General features: G+C 39.6%; 3 protein-coding genes and 1 long non-coding RNA gene across 6 annotated transcripts in view; all 4 read right to left on the bottom strand.

Moving 5' to 3' along the window:
* LOC103141364 (trichohyalin) overlaps nucleotides 1–2,125 on the bottom strand; it is a 40,303-nt gene extending 38,178 nt beyond the window's left edge. Inside the window, exon 1 of the mRNA XM_007556994.2 lies at nucleotides 1,808–2,125. The gene's annotated coding sequence lies outside the window, so the exon portion shown is untranslated. The remainder of the gene's footprint in view (nucleotides 1–1,807) is intronic.
* Nucleotides 1–15,796, bottom strand: part of LOC107836760 (uncharacterized) — a 573,704-nt gene that overhangs the window by 134,733 nt on the left and 423,175 nt on the right. The window lies entirely within an intron of this gene.
* rnf10 (ring finger protein 10) lies at nucleotides 4,425–12,048 on the bottom strand. 3 transcript variants are annotated; one of them, XM_016673786.1, is made up of 18 exons: nucleotides 11,523–12,048; nucleotides 9,782–9,966; nucleotides 9,482–9,687; nucleotides 9,242–9,332; nucleotides 8,979–9,163; nucleotides 8,691–8,827; nucleotides 7,837–7,991; nucleotides 7,606–7,731; nucleotides 6,956–7,075; nucleotides 6,817–6,925; nucleotides 6,509–6,642; nucleotides 6,217–6,334; nucleotides 6,002–6,103; nucleotides 5,797–5,934; nucleotides 5,629–5,714; nucleotides 5,496–5,553; nucleotides 4,624–4,827; nucleotides 4,425–4,512 (listed from the first exon to the last, which is right to left on the bottom strand). In XM_016673786.1, the coding sequence occupies exons 1-18, from the start codon at nucleotides 11,683–11,685 to the stop codon at nucleotides 4,439–4,441; spliced, it is 2,391 nt and encodes a 796-aa protein (XP_016529272.1). In that variant the 5' UTR covers nucleotides 11,686–12,048; the 3' UTR covers nucleotides 4,425–4,438. The 3 variants fall into 3 exon arrangements, with proteins under 3 accessions (XP_016529272.1, XP_007557059.1, XP_016529271.1); XM_007556997.2 differs by having other exon boundaries at nucleotides 4,624–4,788; nucleotides 6,817–7,075; XM_016673785.1 differs by having other exon boundaries at nucleotides 6,817–7,075.
* Nucleotides 13,314–15,550, bottom strand: pop5 (POP5 homolog, ribonuclease P/MRP subunit). Its single transcript, XM_007556999.2, has 5 exons — nucleotides 15,441–15,550; nucleotides 15,226–15,368; nucleotides 13,916–14,065; nucleotides 13,744–13,827; nucleotides 13,314–13,649 (listed from the first exon to the last, which is right to left on the bottom strand). The coding sequence occupies exons 1-5, from the start codon at nucleotides 15,458–15,460 to the stop codon at nucleotides 13,543–13,545; spliced, it is 504 nt and encodes a 167-aa protein (XP_007557061.1). The 5' UTR covers nucleotides 15,461–15,550; the 3' UTR covers nucleotides 13,314–13,542.

Consider the following 15,796-nt stretch of genomic DNA (forward strand, 5'->3'; position numbering starts at 1 on the left):
AATATACTTATTTATTGAAAATATGTTTCAGTCAAAACTCCTCAAGTGTTGTAGTTTTACTTCACCTGGTTCAAATGAAGGAAAGCTGGTTTAGGCAGCAAAATTTGTATTTTCTTATTTTAAAAATGAATTGAATTATTTGTTTATTTGCATCTTTTAATTTAGTTTTTAATATTAACCTGCTGATACCCTTTTCTCACCCAAAGGAATATTATACATAAATAATCATTCAGTAAGCTGTGTGAACTGTGTTTTATTTGAAAATTAAAGGTAAAAAAAACATTACCTATACGAGTAAAAAAAAACCCTAACCAATTTCAACATCACTGCATACGACTCTCAACATCATCAGATTTGAATTGTGAGAATATCTTTGTACAGTAGCAAACGTGATTTTTTGGGGGGGTGAATTAAAAGACTACTGTAAATCAACTACCTGATATTTAATCTAAACAATACAAAAGTCGAACACAGCTGTCTTTTTGTTTCACCTAAACTAATAAGTTAAAGTCAAGTTATTTTATGGCTCTCTGATTTATTTGACTTGCAACATTTGCTGACGTAAGAATTTATTCCACAGATTTCTCAGAGTTTCAGCTTCCAACAGTCAGTCCGATGCCGATTCAGTGATCGGCATTGGCAAGGAGACGTCTGACCGATACACAGCATATGTTTATAACTTATCAATCAGAGGCCAATCAAGAAATAACTGGCTAATTTCAATCTCCAGATAATTATCGATTGGTGTACATTTAAACTTTAAACATTTCCGAAATAAATTTTTGCAAAATTTCCGCAAATTAGTTAATATGTGGTAAATTCTTCGTAAAAAATAAATAAATAAATAAGTCAAAAAAGCATGCAAAAGTATTCCGATTTTTGCATTTTTGGTCTTGTTGATCAAAGAAAGAGTCAACTGAGGAAAAATGAGTCAAGTTTAAACATAAATAAATGTAACTGTAAATAAGTCAAAGTCGTAAATAATCAGAGGCTAATTTCATGTGTTAAGATGCTTGCTCACATACAAATACAGGTGTACAACCTGTTCATGATGGTAACAGCAAGAGAAAGCAAAATCAGTCTGTCAGACATTTGAATGGACGATTATTACATATCAGAGAGGTTTAAGAACATAAGTTTTGGACAATAAATTACATTAATTCTACTTGAATCAAACAACAAAACCAATCAAGAGACGTGGATTTTTTTTCCCTCCAAGTTAATGTGATTAATTCCAGAATTGGAGCACATAAAAAGTCTCCCCAGATAAAACTCAAAGGAGGAAATGGGAAGAGAAAGAAAATTGGTATCGGTCGGGAAAAGTCCGACTGGTGCAGCTTTAAGTAAAAGCCAGTGAATGCAGATTTTATGACACACGCGTTCAGAAACCGTGTCTGCTAATTCATATTTTGGTCAAAAACAACGGCGTACAAGACAGCCAAAGCTGTTTTAGTTTAAACATTTCAACAAGTGTTATCTCTTCCTTGTTTCCTCCCAGCTCATCCCAACTGTCTGGATCAGTAGGGACAGTATCCGGTCGAATTTACCGAAACGCAAATTTTGGCCGTGCACCGAACAGGACAGAATTTCACTGGGAAAAAAAAAACTTGTTCACACTTAATGAAGAGCTCGGACTTATGAGCAACCATGGAGACTTAAAACAGGAGGACCTATAAACCGCATCAACAGATTGCTCGCTAGCAACCGAAAGGCTAACAACTCAAGAAGCTGAACTTTCAAAATGGAAACACTGACTGAACCTGTCTTTCTTTCTCTGCCTGGTTTATCCATTCTGGAGACAACTTACCAAACGGAGAAGTGTTTTGTTTTTGTTTGTTTTTTTCCTCTGCCACCGTCGAATCAACTCCAAACTGGGTTATATTCAGCCAACTTTGCACGGTAGTCCCAGAGCCTCGGTAGTTAGTTAATACAGAGGCTAGCAGTGTGGCTAATTTAGCTGGTTTACTCAGCTAGCCAAATGACTGGCTATCCCGTCTCAGGTTGCAGTGTTGTTGACAGGACCGACCAGACAGCGCTGAGCAGCCAACAAGCAGTCTGACTGGTTAGCTACAAAGATCCATCAAGCTGGACACACGGGCTACCGCCTTTCCGGTCAATACTTTCAAAATAAAGGACCATGAAAGTAGAGCGCTTCTGCAAAACAGTTGAATGTGATTTCAAAACCCGTCTTCATCAAATCCATATGATTTTTTAAAAATAATTAGACTGTAAATGAAGTCTGAACATTTCTAGTAAGGAAATCTGTACATTCCTGTGGTTGGTGCCGTGGTTGTCTTGACAAACAGTTTTCATGCCTGTTTTTTATTGCTTTATTTTCCTGAAAAGGTTTTGCTGCAGGAGTTCAGAATTCAAATAACCACATGTGAAGGTGGAAGTTGAGTAGAAATATGCATATAAAGGGCAAACAAGAAATATACAGAAGTACTGGAAAAAGCTCTGTTCAAATATGCCTTTTATGATGTCAGCATAAAGCCAGGTGAGCAAAGAGGCTTATTTTGAGGGATGATTATAATTTATCTTAACTTACAGCAAAATTAAAAACAAACCAAAAACACTATAATGTTCTATAGATGACAAGCTATAGCTGAGTTGTGCCGTTTTTACAGAAAGGTATGGTTAGCAAATGTATTTTTTTCAGTGTGCCGCTGACCTTCACTTTTGGAAACACAAAAATTATATTTGAAAGATTATATGTTAGAAAGATTACAATTTTAGTCATTAAATATTCAAGATAACACTACCCGTCTAATTTACACATACTGGAATCGTACTTTTTTGTGAACCTAAAGCTGAGAGCAGTTTTGACGGTTTCATTTCAGTTTTTTTAAATCCCCTTCACATAAATTCAAATGGGTAGATTTACAGAACAGAGGAAAGTATCTTGAACCAATTTGAAAACGATAGAACATTAATACTATAATGGGGAGCAGAATTAAAAAACGAATCATTTGCGATACCTTATTTCTAAAAGAACATGTATTTTGAATAATAGGCTAATGGCACAAAGAAAATCTTAACACAGATGCCTCTTTCTTCCAAAGGCATACAAAAGACTTTAAAAAATGTTGAATTCCACACTAAATGGCGAACTTCAACACATTACCGAAGTGATGCAAAATTAAAAACAGTAAGACTGCCCGAGAACCCAATTTAAAAGGTACGTGAATAAAACCTAGTAATCCGAAAGTGTGAAGTGTTAGCTTCTAACTTCCGGTTTCCAACGAACGGAAAATAAATAACTTTACATACATTTGTATTTGGATAATAAATTTGATACAAATTAACAATCTACTCTAGTAAAAAAAATCAATTAAGTCTCAAAGAATAACTTGTATTTTAATTGACTACTTTGCAGCAGTTTTCCACTCGGTGGAGAACGGCCAGTGACAGCTTTGCCTGGTAAATGTGGGCGTTATCAGCACTGCCCTCTTGTGGAACAAGAGCAGTACTGCATGAACATGATTTCAGAAATTACGGTACACGGTTATAATTGTGCATAAATCTTTATTTGTTACAACATACTAACTATGCTGTCTGCCCCATAAACCTGCTCAAAAATATAGGTGAATTGAAGAACCCTCAAAAAAAAAAAAAAAAAAAAAAAATCCAATCCACTTCATAGTTAGCATGAGCCCAAATCTCAGCAATCCTCCAGCTCCGCACATCCTCCGGCACACACAAACAAATTTCAACTGGGTATAATGATAGTTAGGGTAAACATTCCCAATCAGAAAATGAAGCAGGACAAACTGAAGGAAAAAGAAAGTGCATGTTTCAGCTTTCAACAAGCAGAGATGCTTTATAGAGTGAACAGAACTGATATTATTTTAGTTAACAATACTGTTTTCTTTCTTGTACTAAAACATGTCCTTATGATAGAGCTAGAAAATGCAACAGCTCCATCTTTTCCAAAACTATTTGGAAGGCAGGCGTCCAGGATGATGTGGTGTAGGTGCAACATACCTGCAGCTGGCTGACTGCTACTCTAGTATGAAGCACCTCCACATGACCTGGCCTATATTATTATTAGTAGTAGTAATACATCCTAGGTGCAATACTCTGGAAGCTGTGTCAAACTATGTACTTGGAAGATATGAAATGTCTGAAAGCTTCAACAAATATTAGAAGACAGCAACTTGTTATATTCGTTTACCTTGCATCGGAACTGCGCGGTTACCCAGAAAGCTTTCAGTGTGATGGGTCCGGTTGGACAAAAAAAGACAAACTGATTGGAAATGAAACTGATGGGAAAACAACTAAAGCAGCAGCAATGGGATCTGAAGTAATGTGAGCTTTGGCTACACGGTAAATCCTACTTTCATAGCTTAGATTTCCAACGTCTGGGGAGGAAAATAAAACACAAGCAGCAGGAAGACCCAAAGAAACAAAATCATTAAATGAACTTTTTTTTTTCTTTCTACTTTGTGTGAACCATGGATGTGCTGAAGAGAAGTTTCTGTTTCTTCTTTTTCTTCTTCCCTCCCTTTTCATCTGAAACACAAGATTATGAGAGAGTGAGAGTGAGTGAGTGAGTGAGTGAGTGAGTGAGTGCGCTTCGACTGACAGTCAATTGGATCGTTGGACGATGGCACGGTTGCTGACCTGGTTCTACCACAGGCTGCGGCGGGGCGGCGGGACCGCTGTCCAGCTGCAGAAGGGCCTTCTCGAAAGCCTGACTGAAGGAATTCTGAAAGCTGGGCACGGGAACGCGATCCGAGCCGTCGCTCTCACCGTCGCTGTCTGCCGCTGGGGGGGCGAGCAGCTTGTCTGCACGGGAGAAAACACAATCCGTAGTCAGAAATTCTCCTGAAAGGATATGTACAAACAGCATGTATAAAAGTTCATGACGTTTTGCTTTCACCGATGTGCTTCAACTCAAACTCATCAAACCACCATTGTTGCATTTAACGCAAGTTATTCCAACAACAACCCAGACCTACCATTCGTAGATACTAGTGAAATTATTACAAAATGTTTGCTGGAAACAATCCTATCAGTCGAAAAAATGGATTTCAGCTCCTTGACCGATTCACGTTTTGCCTTTTCCAACCGCAACCTTCAACATATTTCCATTAGGATTCATTGTGATACAGTAACTATCTGAAGCAGTGCAACATTTCAAATTGGAAGATAAATGATACAATTTTTCTAAAAAATGAAAAGAAAACGTTAAAGCCTGACACAGATTTACCTTAAATTTCCTTTAGTAAAATTTTAATTGCAACTGGAGCTGGAGTGTTTGCTTGGTTCTGCAAAGTTTGTTCAAAACCTTCACAGTTGTGTACTGGGTTATGCTAAGTTAATCTAAACACAGGGAGGGCCTGCAGCTCCAGTCCTGCAACTTTTAATGCACTTCTGCTCCAACACACCTGAATCAAAATGGCTGAGTGGGAAATGTGCAAATATTGAAGGGCTATAACTACTCTTTTTTTAAACATCAATAATTAGTTAAATGATTCTTTGGTTTGTGTCACCTTTCTTTGGAGTGACCCTGAGCCCAGCATCAGCTCTGGCTTTCCCGTCTTTCAGCATCTACACAGAATTAACACATGGAGTTAATCACTTTGTCGCCATTGGTTGATCTACATATGTTCACTGAACACACACCTGTGCAAAGGACATGCAGTGGGAATCGTCCTCCACGCTACCCACAGTAGGCGAGGACACACTCAGGCTCGGGAAGCTAATCCCATCTGAAACGAAGGAGGAGGAGGGGGAATTTAGAGGGAATTTTATAATGTTCCGACACGGATAAAACCTAAACGGGAATCTTACCTGAGGAAGGGCTGGTGCTGAGGGGAGATGGAGGAGCTAAAGTAAAATCGGGTTGGATTGGCGGGCTGCTGTAGTGGGGCGGGGAGCCGAATGCTGGGAAATGATGAAGGTTCTCCAGTCCAATATGTACCTCGGGATCTGACAGGACAAAAAGAAAAGTCAACCTGGAATCACACAGAGAGTTCGAGTTTAAAGTGACTCTTACATTTCCCCTGCTTCTTGTTCTCCTCCATTTCAATGCGTTTCTCCCTGCGTTTTTCATCCCTCGCCTTCTTCTGCCTCAGGCGCTTTCTCTTCTCCAAGTCATCTAAAAGTTTGACGGATAACTTAGGTGTTAAAAAAAAAAAGAGTCTTACAAGATGAGGGTGAAGACTGTTAAAACAGTAAAAAAAAAACATTAAAAAAAATAAGTGTCCAAACCAGCAAACGTGTCCAGAGTTTCTTTGGACAGGATCGGCGGCTGCAGGGCCAACTCGCAGATGCTGAATTCGCAGGTGAGCGGCAGGTGAGCCAGATAGCGATGCCGACGACGGATCTCCTGAAATAAACCAACAAAACAGTTTTATTTGTAGACCTAAAGCGAACATGTTGACAAAGTAAATCAACTCTTTTTTTTATTGAAAAGAAGAGCTTTAAATCCATTTATTACTTTTAGTAACTTAATACTTATTTTCCACAAGTATTTCTTTATTTATTTATTTTTTTTGCTGACCTCATTGACTGTGTGTCCTACTATCTCCACCACTGTGGCAGTGATGGAGTCGGGACAAGCCTCCAAGCTGCCGTATTCACGCAGAAGGCAGCGCACGTTGATGGGATGCAGGAACATCTGCTGGCAGTCGTCAGCTGACAGAGAGGAAAAAAACATTTAATTATTAAAAACCAAACTCTAAAGCACACAATCTAATTTCTGCAATTTTTTATTTGTTTTTTTTTTTTTACAAAATTTTGAAAAACAAAAACAAATGATGAAGATAATCTCTACACACATGGTGTTGGACAGGAGAGGGAATTGCACACCTTGGTAGAAATAGTAGTACGGTCCGTGCACCACAGCAGCAGAGGGGCGGGCAGACTCCATCTGATTGGCTGGGCTCTCTTCCTCCAGCTGGGGCTCCGGCTCAGCCTCAGCCTCGGGGGGCTCCTCCAGGACGCTCTCGGGGGTCTCCTCCAGGACGCTCTCTAGGACAGCGTCGGGACTACCTGGCAGCTCTGCAGCTGTGTCCTGTGGGAACTCCGCCACCTCGTCGTCAAAAGCCGAGGAGTACTGCAGCACAGGCTGCAAGAGAAATGAGGGACGGAGTCTTAATGTAGAATTTACAAATGCAAACAATCAATCAACTCAATTAATTGTCAGTTAATGGTTTATTAGATTAAAATTAGTTCCAGTCAATTAACTAATAAAGTCTTCTTAGGCCGTTTTTTAGTGTTGTAGTTTGGCTGACATCCAGCAGAGGGCGTTGTTGGTCATCCTTAAGCATGTCAACTGAAAATTACAAAACTGAAGCTTTAACACATTTTCACATTTTATAAATGTGAAAGTTTAATAATGTGAGAAAATACGATAAATTTTTTTAGTATTTAATACAGCTGATACAAAATAACATTTTTTTAATAAGCATATTAAGAAAAATGTAACCCCTTCTGTTGATACAAGACAAAACTCAGGTTTCATTTCATTAGTCGATCGACTTTAGATTAACTAATTTATCGATAACTTGCAACCTTACTAAGAACTGTAGATAAAAGAAAATTAAAATGCAAGGCACGTATTCTGATCCATCACAAAACAGGCGGTTTTAGAGTTACCTTGGCACTGAGGGTAGTGGTCACCACCTCATCCAGCGGGGAAGGAGGATCGTTCAGAGTCAGTGGGGACAGGTCAGGGATTTCTGCATTAGCCACTTGATGCTTCAGCAGAGTTTCCTCCTGCTCCTATCATCAAGAACATTCAAACAGTTATGTGCTTGTGTGTTTTTCTAATTTTATATCCTTTAGTTGCTGCTCCTTGAAACGCATCATCAGGAAAAACAGTCCTACCTGCAAAAGACAGAGGGCGCTCTGGATGAAGCAGCCCTCAGGTTCCTCCTCCAGGCTCAGCTGAGCCTGCAGGATTCCCTTCTCCTCCGTTACCAAATCCAGGACCTGCGACGGGGATGTCAGCAGCAGCTTGGAATACTGACTCAAAGAAGAGTCTACAAAGAAAAAAAATAAATAAAGAGAAGTTACCATCATTCTCTGATGACAAATAAAAAGCCTTCCAACCTGATCAATCAACACAAGTATTCCTATGAAGTCAGTGACAATAGAAAAGTTTTTCTCAGTCCAGACTGCACTAAGAAGGAAATTTAAACTGTTTATTTTTTTAAGTCCGATTCGTCTGGGAAGGAGTGAATGTGTGATCGTGCTCTGACGCAGGTCAGAAAAGCAAACACGGGTCTCGGTTTAGTTGAAGTGAACTCCAGCGCGATTAAAATGCATAATGTGATCACCAGGAGGACCGGAGCACAGAGCATTCTGGGTAAATGCAACCAAAACAAACCCGTGCTCTAGCATTAGCGGGAGAAATGTCTAGAGACCTTTTAACAAAGACAAAAGAGAAATCCTACAACTGCTAAAATCTGACGCTACTCCATTTCTGTTTACATTTAATGAAGAAGGAAGTTGCACTTGTAAGGTTTTCATGTCGTTTCCTTCAGTAGCTCTTGGTGCAGCGCCACCACAGGTGAAGAGACAAACACGTTTTTCAAAGGGTTTTGGTTTGTTTGACACAGAGCAGTGTGAAAGCGGATCACACCAGCTGAATATGTAACAACTGTTGCAACTTTGACCCCCGACTGAACCGAGTCTACCGGACTATCAAGTGTGAAAACACGCCAAGAAAAGCCACTTGCCTCCAAAGCGGACAGGCTCCTCCACCTTCACCCACTGGGAGCTTGGCATAGCCACCAGAGCCCCCTTTTCTCTCCGCATCAGACGCATGGTGATTTCGTCCCCGACCACATACTGCTTGGTTTCCATGGCAACCACACTGCAACAATAACAAAAAAAGTCCAGTTTATATACTCACACTGTCTGAACACACAAAGAAGCTAAGCTACTTCTGTGATTTAACAACTACTCAATTGTTTCAAAAGTAACATTAACTGCATCCTGTCTGCAGCCTTTCTCTCCTCGTGTACCTCTTCAGGTCAGCTGTGTGCACGGCCTCGTAGCAGATGGGGCACTTGGACCAGCTCTTGTCGCTAAGAGACAGGTAGTGGAGCATGCACGGCCAGCAGAAGATGTGTCCACACCGTGTGATGCGAGCCGCCACAGGAGGATAGAGGCAGATGGGGCAAGATGGCATCTCGTGGCTGTAGATGCGCTGCCGATGCACAGAAAACATCCGTCGTTACGCAATTTAACCTCTTGTGGACATAAGCTTGGATGGATCCATACTTACCACTTGCTGTACACAGTCCCAGTTGACCAGAGTGTCTGGGTCAGTGAAGTGAGCCTTGTAGTCCTGGTCATCAGTCACCACAAACTGGCAGCTGAAACACGAAAACATCCCGAGTTCAACATTAGTTTTCTACTTCTAACCTCTTGACTGTAGGGCTGAAACATTTAATCTGATTAATTGTTATTAATCGATAACTAAAATCATTTTCAACTCTACTCGACTACTTCAGGGTCTGCTTACTTGGCCTGGAGGAAAAGCTCCTTGTTGAAGGGCTTGTTCTTGTGGCCCCACTTGTTCCTGCGGCCCCAGTAGGAGTGGCCGCCGTCTCCGACGCCGTCGTTGCCTCCGCGAGGCTCGAAGGTGAAATTTAGCAGGTGATTCAGGCTGATTTTTTTGGGTCCAGCAAATTGAGCCGGGCTAAACTCGGCCCGGCGGGTCTCTGCTACCTGCAGACGCACAAATGAGAAAGTTAGGCTCAAAGAATCTGCTTCCCCCCCCATAGCCCTCAACAAAGCGAAGATGATGATGGAGAATACGAACCTCCTCACGTCGTCCTCCGCCCAGGACTCCATACTGTCGCCCCCCGCCTCTCTGAGGAGGTCTCTTGTCGAAATTCTTGCTTTTCTGTGAATTGGTGCGGCGAGGGCCGGGGAAATTTTCAGCTTTGGGAAAGGAGGGCTCCCGCTTCCGGTTGTAGCGCTTAGAGCCCCCATTATTTTTACCTTCTGAGACAGAAATAATAAAATAGGTTAGATGAGGCAATGTACATAGTTATTTTCATAACTCCAGTGCATTTTGACTCTGGGGCGACTTAATGTCTCAAGCTCCCTTTTTTGCAATTTAAACCCCAGGACTCCTGGTGGCATCATCGATTTAGAGGACCTCAAGGTCTGCAGAAATGAAAGAAAACTAAAAAAAACTAAAATAAAATATTGAGATGCTCTTGTCAACCTGCTCCTTCTCCACCTCTTGCTGCACACTGCTCAGCTGGTTCCTTAATTTATGACAAGAACAAATTCAACACACAGTTCTAGCATTGAAATTAAATGAGCACCACCAATCAGTCTTATTAAGCTAATCTCTTTTTTTAAACATTTTCCGACTGCAGGAAATCTTCAGGAGCAGATAGCCCAACTACTCAACCAGCAAAAGCAGATCATTTTACAGCTACACAAGCTTTCCCTCTAAAGAGCTGAACGGCAAACAAATTAACAGTCTAGAAAATTACCACAAAATTTATAACAACTTCACAATATCAGCAAAATGTCCAAAATACAAAAATGTGGCTGAGCACCGTCATGATGATATGATCTGAGACAAACACTTAACAAAACTGTGTTAATATCTTTCTGTTTCAGGTTTGTTAAAACAACTGATCCAAAATGGTGAGTAAATTAAAATGAAAAAATGTAAATAAAATCATTATTTTTGTGTCAACAAAGAGACTTTACTGAAAAAGTTTTACTAGAAAGAAAAAGCTCCTGCAACTAAGCTGCAGTAGCTTAATACACATTAGTATTGAATACAATAATACTGGTATAACAAACATGCAACATTTTTTAAAAAGTTAACTGTAATAATATTTTAGCATGAGCAACAGGAACTGTCACTTTTCAACAATGAATTAAGATAGTGGTATTGTTGTTCAAATGTATTTATTTTATTTATTTTTAAATGTAGCTAATTAAGGAAGCTGCTGACCTACAGTAGTTTGGATTTTTTTTTCAGGTAACTAAGCTGCTAATCATTTAATGAAGCAAAGACTGGTTACAAAATGTTCAACTAAAATAAATAAATATTAATATACAAGGTAAAAAAATATTTTTTTCTCTCCCTTTTTTTGTCTGTTTTATTCTAGGTGTTTGTGTTTTATTGGTTATGTTTTATTTTATGGACCTGTACAGCCCTTTCAGGTCACTTTGGGTGTGTAAAGTGCACCGTGAATAAATGTTAATTTATACTGGCTTCCATCAAAACTAACTTAACTTTCAATTATTAAGAAGTTGAACTGGTGGAGTTTTAGCTGTCACGTATGGGAGAGTTGTGGTATATTAATCCGGGGTATATAATATTACATGTAAAAAAGCTGTATGCATGTGTCAGCCGCAGCTCTGACTGCTGCTGGCTCAAATGTTTTGATGGCGACGTCAGTCGCTCCTGATAAACAAGCTGTGCAGCGCTGCTGCTAGGCCCCAGCACGCCACGGGGAGTTGGGGGGTTTTCGCTGCAAATATCCAACAGCTTTACAAACACAAGGAACAATTTTTGAGTGTATTTGTACCTGTTTTGGGCTTAGATTCTCCAGGCGGTGGGCCTGTGGAGCTGGAACGGGGCGGAACCTTGTTGCTGGTGCTGCTGTTGGGGTTTTTCTCCATGTTTGTCTCCGTGCAGTGAGCGCTGTTCGGGCCGAGCTTCTGGCAGAGAGCCGCCGAGCTCTCTAGCATTAAACGGGGAAACGGAGGACAATAGCGGGTTGCAGTGAGTGCGGGTCAGGCGGCGAAGGCCCTGATTCATTTCTGTCAAACGCGGAGACCCCATCACGGCGACATCTTGACCATAAAACAAACCAGAGAAAAATAAAGAGACACGGTTATGGCGTCTCAAGTCGTGAAGCCTGGCAGAGGAGAGGACGAAAGCTCGCCAAACGGGGCCAAAACCCCCTCTGACTGTCGGGTTTTTGCTCGTTAAGGAAAACAACGTGCCCTTAACAAGGCGCTAAATGTTTTCCAGAAGCTGGAAAACAACCCAAATTGGGAATTTTAGCCTAAAAACGAGGTCCGTAGTAAAGAGCGTGCACTAATGGCGACGGGTCGCCAGACAGGAACCTGAGAGACCCGGATGTTTCTTGTAACGCTGCCAGCCTAGTTAGCGAAGATATGAGCGAGCAACTCTGGGAAATGTAGTAGAACTCCACTCACGATCTGAAAGCCCCCAAATCTTTGAGAAAATGTAGAAATTACAAATCTGTTAGATTTACAAACTTCCTAACTTGCCGCCCCCCCATAGGAACTATAATATTTGCATACACCGCCTCCACCGTTATAACTGCTTAAATATGTATAAACAGTTTTAGTATGGAAATTTAAATTTAAACCCCTAAAAACTTCTAATTCAGGGTCCATGTACTCAGTACAGGTAAAAATCTAAAATAAAAAAAGAATCTTTTTTAACACAACCACAGTTGTCACTATGTTAATGGCAACCATAAATATTCCTGTAAAATGAATAGACTCGTAATTTCATTGTTACTTTTTTAAGGTGACTACCATCTGGAAACCTTATTTCACTAATGCATGACTTCCTGTTGCTTTAACAAATTTAGCATGATTAAGGTCAGGGTTTTTTTCTTCTCTTTATTTTGCCCCTATGCAAAGTTTTAAGAACAATAGAACATGCTTTTTAGGGCACATGTTGATTAACCTGCCAGGAGATGGCCATTGGAAAATAGCTCATTCAGACAAGCCAGCATTTACTGTATAATAACAAAAAAAAGTTCAAACAACTGAAACAAGGTTCACTGGATATAGGGTTAAGAATTACAGCAGTATGTGGGATTTCATGTAAAAATAAAAATAGAAATTTAAAAAGAAGTAATGGTAGTTTCTCCTCAATAATTAAATGTACTGCACTGATTTGATTTGTTTTTTTTCTTTCATCTATCTACAATTAAAATCAATTATTTAAAATGACTAAATGCAAACACAGTGAGAATGTCCAGCCTGTTCTAGAAAGAAACCAGGTGTGTCTCAGATCTGAATGGTACAAAGGCATAATAAATATAAGAAAAAAAAATAACGTTAAGACTTTTATAATTATTGTCCAGGAATGCCAAAATCGGAAGTGTACTGTCCTTCTGAACAAAAGCCAGTAATATTAAATAGCATGTTGTTTTCTATTGCTATAACAAAATCTAGCCGTTTGCTTCTACTGCTGTATTTGACAATAAATGCCATTGAATCTACGGCTGGTTTTTGTGAGCATGTGGAGAAAATAATGTAAAAAACAATAAATAATTATATACTATGACAAACACTGCTAACATCCCTCTTCTTTAAAGGAAAAAAATGTCAGACAAAACATAAATACATTTATTACATAAAAATGTCAAACGTAAAATTAAATTACAATATTATTTTTAGCATGCCATGTAACTGATATTTTTATGCTGACATACTTTCTGGAGAAATTGTAGAATATTAGCCATGCTTCTGTTAGGTCTCATTAATTATTCAAAGTGCGATGTTTACATAGCCACTGAAAAACCCTATAAAACGAAATAAAAGAGAGATTCCCTTAATTCCTTATTCATCATCCTCCTCTTCACTCTCCAGCTCATCCTCCAATGCTTTGTTGCCTCCACCTGTTAGAGAGCAGCTTAGAATTGCTTCTTGAATCTTCCTTTTTTCCTCTAAAAAAAAGAAAGAAAGAAAGAAAGACATTGGATCAAATGAGAAAGAATTGATCAAACCAGAAAGAACTGATCAATTTAATTAATTCATTACCTTTATTTTTATATTTAGGGAGCATTTGATGGAGCTGCCGGGTGTTGTATCGGATCAAAAACTTCTGACATGTTCTGATTGTTCCTGTAGAGAAGTAACCACTCTAAATTTGATAGTGATTTTAATGTATTTCAGTGTTATTTTGTGTGTTTTTTTCCTTTTTACACCTCACCTCCAACATGCAAACAGTTTAAGAAACATGGGATTATTTGTCCACGACACTCAATGCTTGTAATGAATGGCAGAGCAGACCAGAGGAGTTTGTAAAATCCTTTGTGGAAACGGAGAAACACAATTCCAGTGTGGGCATTCAGATATTTCACTGAAGGAAAAAAAAAAAACAAGAGACAGAGAGAAATGATTAAAGTGTTAGTGAATCAAATTCCTGCACCAGGAAATTAAACTACCACCTTATATTTAGACCGATGACAATACACGAGCAATGTTTTGAGTTCGGGAGTACCTTCATAAATCAAAGGCGAACAGAGCATTAAGGCAAGCAAATGTTCCAACTCTTCTGGTTGAACAAGCTGTACCTCTTTTGTCAAAGTGTTTTGCAAAGTCTTTAAAAAAAATCTCAAGGAAACTTAAATTCATCTGCAGATGTTTTTGTACATTTTCAGAAAAAATACAGTAAAAAAAACACTAGCACCCTTAAAAGAAAGCCATTCTTCAGTTATATCAACTGTATGCCCCCTTTGATGACATTAAATCACAATTTGAAAGACAAATTAGTTCATTCTGATACTGGAAAAATATAATTCACCAGATGCTGGATCTTTTCACCAGTCAACTGGTTTTACTTTTGCTGTGATCCTTGTGCACAGTGCCGTAACTCATCAGACACAAAGTGTTTTGTTTTCTTCAATTCTTAGGAAGTCCAATTCTTGTATATACCTCCATATGGAATGGTTTATTGGTTGGACTTCTTTTATTGCTGATTTGAACTTTTTGACCTTTTGCATGTCTTGTTTGTTCAATGTTTTAAAGAATACAATGCTACATGTTACAGTGTTAAATTTTATGGCATATAAATGCTGTGGTGAGCTCCATTTTGATCTGTTCGTCCTTTCTTTAATCTGACTAAACATTGCCCTCCAAGTATCCTTGTCTAACTGTTTCAATTTGTTTAGGTACTTTCATTAATACGGTTTTCACTTTAGAGTCTGGTGAAGAAACAGATGATCTCAAACAGTTAGTGGATTTTAGTTGCACAGTAAAACAACATAAGTTGATCAGAGCCCCTGAGGTCTGTTTTGTCTCTGCTAATTTTGATACTCTTTAGCTGAACAGCTCCTGTTTAGAGCAAGATATGAATCCTGATTTCAATTGTATCAGTTTTATCCCGTTGTACTTATCTACCAATTCCTACTGACGAGGATTTCGCATTTACAATGAACGGTCAATGTTAAGTGCTATTTTACTGCAGTATGCGGTCTAATCAAGGAAATAGTCCGACCACTCCATGCACTGACAGCTTACCGCAGAATCGGATGCTGCAAAGAGCTGCTCCGTAGTCACCGTGAGTGCGGGCCACTGCTGCCTTCACGGACCCCGCTACAGCTCGATCGTCCAGCTTCAGCAGGTCGCGCCTGTCAGATACATTTATCTCACATAACAAATACCTGCCGATATAAACAGATAACATCAGAGATGCATCTCAAACACACAAAGGTAACTAAAAGCACGTGTTTTACCTCGACTTCACCCGCACCATCGTTGCTTCTATTTTTCCGCAGGAACTTCCGTCAACAAAACTTTTGTGTTAAGCTGTCGCGCGAGCGCCACCATGCGGACATCATTGGGAAATATATTATGCTTTTGAGACCATTCATAGGCGGCCAGGAGTCGAAAAACCGTTTGAGCTAATATTCAGACGAGAAGCGAACGCTAAACGTGCATCAAAACATACAGAATACGATTAGTTTTTATCAACTCTAGGTATACAGAGTCGAAATACAAACGGGGCGATCTAAACATTAAACCATTCACACCCCTTTTGGTAACCATGGCAGCCTCAATCGCTTCCAGCCAATCCCAGCCTCAGCTTTCC

The sequence above is a fragment of the Poecilia formosa genome, unplaced genomic scaffold (assembly GCF_000485575.1).
Source record: "Poecilia formosa unplaced genomic scaffold, Poecilia_formosa-5.1.2 Scaffold82, whole genome shotgun sequence".
Lineage (NCBI taxonomy): Eukaryota > Metazoa > Chordata > Actinopteri > Cyprinodontiformes > Poeciliidae > Poecilia > Poecilia formosa.

Coding starts and splice junctions, on each gene's coding strand:
- rnf10 (XM_016673785.1), bottom strand. CDS start 11,685: ATGCTAGAGAGCTCGGCGGCTCTCTGCCAGAAGCTCGGCCCGAACAGC. Junction 8,828..8,978: donor CACACAGCTGACCTGAAGAG/GTACACGAGGAG, acceptor TTATTGTTGCAG/TGTGGTTGCCATGGAAACCA. Junction 5,935..6,001: donor GAACAAGAAGCAGGGGAAAT/GTAAGAGTCACT, acceptor TTGTCCTGTCAG/ATCCCGAGGTACATATTGGA.
- pop5 (XM_007556999.2), bottom strand. CDS start 15,460: ATGGTGCGGGTGAAGTCGAG. Junction 15,369..15,440: donor ATGGTGCGGGTGAAGTCGAG/GTAAAACACGTG, acceptor TTATATCGGCAG/GTATTTGTTATGTGAGATAA. Junction 13,828..13,915: donor AAACTGTTTGCATGTTGGAG/GTGAGGTGTAAA, acceptor ACTTCTCTACAG/GAACAATCAGAACATGTCAG.